We start from the raw sequence: 6,000 nt of genomic DNA, 5'->3' as shown, positions 1-6,000 counted from the left end.
TCAGCCGCCCTCCGCACCACCACTGCAAAGGAGGCTCCCTACTCAGTAGCCACAGTAGGAGGAGGGACTAAGCAGTGTCCGGTGAGGTGTATAACCCACTGGCAACTCCTTATACCAGTTGCCCTTTCGTTCATCTACGGAATGTTGGAATGCATAAGGGTCCTCAGACCCCTCCCAATCGTCACCCTCTACAGGCCTATCAAAAGAAAAAAACACTGGTTCCGACCCGGAGGGTATAGTACCATCCGGCACCGGATTGATATCGGGCAACACCAATTCAGCTGTCAGGAATGACCATGGGGTTGGCCGCTGCGGGCTTCATGGAATGTTGTGGCCTTCTGGGTCGAGTCGCTCCAGATTAAACACTGAATCCATAGGGTCTGTCTGGCGCAGAGGGCAAGCCTGCCGGCAGGAATCCAGTAGGGGCCCCTCCCGAACCTGTGGGGCCTGAAGGCACTCCAGCGGGGCCAGGCTGCTTAAATATTAGGTGCATTGCCTCATAGAACTCCTCGAGATGGCCGGGAGGTTGCTCCGGCTCTGGGAAACTATGGAAGGCATGGTGCGGATCCAGGTGCGGGCTCTGCAGAGGAGCAAGGCTGCGAGTGGTGCTGTTCCGGTGCCAGTCCCAGTCCTTGCACAGGTACGACTTCTTGCATTTGTGAGGCTTTCCAGATGATTTCAAATGAGATAACGATTGTTTGGGAGCGGTCCCGGGACCTTACCAGCGATTGAGAGCATCAGGGGGGCCATATGGCCGGGTGGCAGAGAGTAGCTTTAGTGAACATACACTCAGCACCTTCAGGTTCATGGCCCGGCAGTCCTCGCAGGCCTTGGGAGTCATGGTCCCACTCCAAGTGCCACAAACAAACCAAGTGAAGGTCTGCCATAGACATCTGCCAGTGAGAGACACCATAGGTTTAAAACCTGTTGTGTTTTTTGGGTGACATCCCTCACACACAAGGAAAAAGGATTTCTCAAAAACGTCTTTAATAAAAAGTCAAAAAAAGCTCAGTCAAAAAGTGTCTGGGGGTTGCTCTTCCAGATCTGCATTGATTGGCGTGGAAAGAAAAGAACTAATGTCAAGGCAGTATATAGGCACTGCGCATGACACAGAGCCAAACTATGCAACCTACTGAATTTTTTTATCCAGTCTGACATTTAGGGGTGATTCTAAGGTAACGAATCTGTAACTAGAAGTGTCTATAGATACAACTCTCCATAAATCTGGAGGTCATTTTTATTTATTTGTTTACAATAATTGAACTTTGAAAATGAGATTGAAAAGATTAGTGAAAAAACACCTGGAAAGATCTGGTAGGGGAGGAAAGAAATAATGTTTCAGCATCAAATATTACTATGTAATCTTGAACACAGTAAACAAACACCTTAAGACAAGCATGTGGGAGATTTATTAAATGTTCCAAGTATTCTACCCTCATTGTTATAATACTTTCAGTTAAAAACATTTATGCAAGAGAAGATACAAAACATATTAAATTATGAAAACAAAACAATTAAGACTCCCTTTATATAAACATTATCAAACATGTACTAGTAAGGCCTGTTGTAACATTAGGATAGTCCACTGGTGTCTTTTCTAACAAGTATTTCATCTAATTTGAACTAATGCAAAATGAACACACACAACATGAAACAAAAACCAATGAAAATAATTTTGCTGCAGTCCAAATATGCAATTACAGTAAGATTACAAGTCACCTGCTATTTTTTAAAAATCAACTTTCAGCACCTTGCCAAAACTTAACAGTTTAACTCAAGGTACAAATGAGAGTAGCAACACAATCACAGAGTCTATAATTCGGCTACTTGTACACAGTGAATAGTTAAGGCAAGTATTTTGGAACTCTGTTTGGGAAATAAAAGTAAACCTGAAAATGGATACTAAAGCTCCAACTGAGGAAGAATGTGACTTAATTATTTGCTCAGCTTGTTTATTTCAGAAATAGGGTTGCCACACAGAGTACAGTATTAACAGAAAGCAAAAGACAACTCTTAATGTGAAAATATCTATTTAGGACATTGGAAATGTTTGCTATTGAGACATCAACACAGGTCACATTTAGAAAACTGAGGAGACCGCACTAAGGACCACCTCAATTGTCAGAAGAATTCATAACACACAGAGTAACTCAATGGTCATCTTTTTAATGTCTTTGTATACAGACTGCCTGCTGCCCAGGTGCTCCTATGTGCTGAAAAAAAGTGTGGTTTTAACTGGAAATGTTCTCAAGTAAGTGTAATCCAAAATGGACAATATGCATGTTTACAAAACTAACCTAAACAAGAAAAAGGGCCTGGTTTCCTTTCTAATAAGCCTAGATGCCGTTCTTTTGTATGCAAGTTCACAGAACTAAGGGCAGCAAAAATGATATTAGAATCCCATCTAAATTCACTTTGGAAACACACACCACTAGACCAAACTGTATGCCTTTTTGCACTAAAACATTGAAGCTCTAGAAATAAGACTTCATGTGTGGTTCCCAAATATGAATAAGAGATTAAGCCTCTGCTCTCAATGTAATGTAACTACCAAGTATAAACATGGCTTTATTATGGCACTTAGAAACAAAATGGTTAGCAACTGCTGCATGACTACAGTATTTCACCTATGCAACCATGCATGATCTACTACATCTTTACCTATTAAAACAAATTAAAGTCAGCAGGGATAAATACACATATTAATACATCAGGCACTGTACTCCGTGATTATAATAGCACGATCCTGAATATCCAGCCAAAGTGATACTTTGAAGTACAGTGCCACGTTTTAACACAACCTGATGATGAATGAGTGCATGAAGTGTGCAGTTTGTTACATTACACTGTCAATTGCCCAAGACCCTATGTAGAACCCCTAAAATGTCATCATTTAAACACTGATCCAAATGTAAATGAATTACAGTGTTGTAAAAATAAGATTTCTTGCGAATACTCCAAGAAATGGAAACGCAAAAGTATATGGAATGTGGCTAACTGTAATCAAATCGAAACTGAGGTATGTACTAAGTAGAGGAAACAAATACTATATAATTGGGAATACAACATATTGTTTGGAGGCAATCATCTGTATGCTGGAGGTGACTGCAGGAACAAAACAGTAGTCAAGTAAAAAGGTCATTGTCTCTCTGCTTTAAATTAGTTACATTAAAAAAAAGTTGGAAAGTATGTGCCAAGGAATATTCTCTCAGTGCAAATTGGTACTATGGTCTACAGAATTTGCAGATTTTTCTCTGAATACAAAACACTAGAAATGTGCCTTTGCCACCAGTGCACATCAAAATGTAAAAAAAAAAAAATCTCAACACAAAAAGAAAAAAACTATTTAAAACATGTGAATTTGCACTGCTTTACTAGAGAATTTGTATTTAATTTAAAGGAACCTTGGTCTCATTAAAATGCTAGTACTGATCAGCAAGTTTCTGACTACATCCTTTATGTGAATGTAAACCTCAGAAAAGCCTGGATGCCTTCGGGTTTAAATTACAGGCACCAATATATGGAGAAAGGCCTTTTCAATGACTAGTCGACTTTTATTGTTAGCACTTGTGAGCCAGTGCAGTTGTAATGTATTAAATGAATAATAGATGAAAAGAAAAAAAAACTTCTTAGCATAACTCTATCGTTACTGCCAATGAGAAACCTATACAAGGACTTAAAGAATACATGCTCTTAATTAAAAATGAAATATTCAGAATTTTCCTAGATGAAAATCTTAATACATGAAACAGAAAAAATGCACAGTGACGTTCCTAAAAACATTAACAAAAACATTGGTGTTTGCACTCAACTGGGATGAAAGAGAGGCACATTGTGCAACACCAAACTTCTCCTGTTTGCTCTGCTGTTGCATCTGTCAGAGGTTTAGGCAGGCCATTATCTCTGACTGACCCTGCAGTGTTTATCATCGCACTTTACATAGTCCATCCTAATGGGTCCTAAATTTGGCTGATTTGCTCATGTACACTGCAATCAGTCAATAGCGATTCCAGAATAGTGAGGACCTTCTGAAAAACCCTGTTTAGGATGCTTCTTCGCCATACGCCCATTTCCTCAAATCTTTATATAAATGGTCATGCAGATCTCCAGAAACATTTCTGCTTTCAAAGCTGGAATCATGACAGTCAATTCATGCAGTGGCTTTAAGAGTCATATATTTCAGCTATTTCTTGATTTGTTCTCCTCAAGTTTCCTTTGATCTTGACAAATTCAGGAGCATTTTCCTGCTCTTCTTCCGTCCTATGTTTTTCAGATTCAAGCTGAAATGACATACAAAATGAAGAGATTATCTAGGGTAAAAAATATTACCCATGCATACAGTAGCAAACATTAGGTATTTTCTATGTTAAATATGCAAAACACCTTTCCTACACTAATCCTGTCAAAGACGCTCACCACCTTCCTACCGGAATAGAACTAGATTTGCACTCTCTGTTGCAACACTTCCGCTGAACTGGAGTATCACTTTAAGAGATAGCTGTTCCACAGACATCTGACCATGCAATAATGCCTCATATTCTAGATTCAAACAAGTCAGCCAACAAGTGCCCCAACTAACCATTACCATTGAATATCACCTGAAGAAACAGCATCAGTTTCAGCCATTCACAAATATCTTTTCCTCTTGCAAGTGCAGCAATACTATTTTAGAACAGAAAAGACAATGGGAAGTACCTTACTGACAAAATGGCATGACATCTTTGAGGCTGGAGTTATTAATCAACTTTCTACTCTCTGTTTACTAATCCCATCTACAACTTTCAGTTCTTTCTGTCACAACACCGATCTAACAATTTCTTTTTGGACTATATATAATTATATAATGCCCGGTCAGGAATGGCTTTCCTAACAAAGTACTAGAAGAATTTTGGCATCAGACCCTTCACGGACCCCCACATCCTCCAACTCACTTACTTTATCTCAGAACAACATAAATCTGGTCCCAATCCCTAAATTCATGAGAAATCAGTAGGTTTATGAAGAAAATGTATCCCTGTAACCTGCCCATCCATTATTACTCCCGCCCCACTCCAAATGTCATGCCAGGATTTGAATGATTCCTCCACTTCAAATACTTAGGACTTGTATCCTGACTGCACATTATCAAACTTTTGAACTTTCCTGTTAATTATAGCTCTTCAGAATTACATAAACTCTTACTAGTCCAAGATGAACCTCTGCAACAATGAAGGGCATCACACCTTAACACTTACACTAAATAACCAATGGCCCTTAGGATGAAAAATAAATTATGGGCAGGTACATTTTACACGTGTTTTTATTAACTTGATACCGTAAAGGAAGTATTACCAAGACATACATATATAGATCCGGAAAGTTTCCATGGATAACGATTATCAGATAATATTATCCTTAAGATTTAACATAGAAATACAAATTGTGATTACCGAATCACTATTTGGCTTATGTACATTTAAGAAACCTTTTTTGGGGTTGCAGTCGGGCCGATTCTGCAAATGAGGCAGTTTGCGACTTCAAAAAAGGTTTTGTACATATGGCTCTTTCAGTAACGTTGTTTCTGACGGAAACTCTATCTGACCGCAGATTCCTCACCTTCAGGTGCTCGACTGGATCAGGAAGATTTTTAAGCATAGCCTGTGTGTCGATGGATGGCATCGTGGGGCTCTGCATACATTCCACTCCACTGCAGAAGTGAAGACTGTAGCTGCATATAAACACCACTCAAGTGCGCAGGCTTCAGCTTCTTTCTTGACACTGTCCTTGCCCTCAGAAGTGGAGTTCTCAAAGAGCCAATTACTTGTGCCAGACCCTGACCCAGACACCGAAAGAATGCGCTGCGGCTCAGCTTTCTCTAAAGTGCTCTTTCGTTGAGTCAGCCTTCTTGGCAAATGGGCAAGATCCTTCAAAAGGCATATCCATCGGTGATGCTTGAACATCACTTGAGAAGCCCGTGGATCTCATCTATGTGTGGTGCCAGAGCATCATGCCAGAACCAAC

The 6,000-nt window shown here is 39.8% G+C and overlaps 1 protein-coding gene across 6 annotated transcripts in view; it reads right to left on the bottom strand.

Annotated features, from left to right (window-relative positions):
• Positions 1-1,390: 1,390 nt before the first annotated feature.
• The window catches only part of FAM107B (family with sequence similarity 107 member B), a 271,881-nt gene continuing 267,271 nt past the window's right edge, over positions 1,391-6,000 (bottom strand). For all 6 annotated transcript variants that reach the window (XM_085652939.1, XM_085652940.1, XM_085652942.1 and 3 more), the window contains one exon: positions 1,391-4,280. In XM_085652939.1, coding sequence (XP_085509065.1) covers positions 4,164-4,280 — 117 coding nt within the window. In that variant the 3' untranslated portion in view covers positions 1,391-4,163. The remainder of the gene's footprint in view (positions 4,281-6,000) is intronic.

This window comes from Triturus cristatus, chromosome 4_1 (genome assembly GCF_964204655.1).
Source record: "Triturus cristatus chromosome 4_1, aTriCri1.1, whole genome shotgun sequence".
Taxonomy (NCBI): domain Eukaryota; kingdom Metazoa; phylum Chordata; class Amphibia; order Caudata; family Salamandridae; genus Triturus; species Triturus cristatus.
This window is presented reverse-complemented; position numbering and strand designations above follow the sequence as displayed.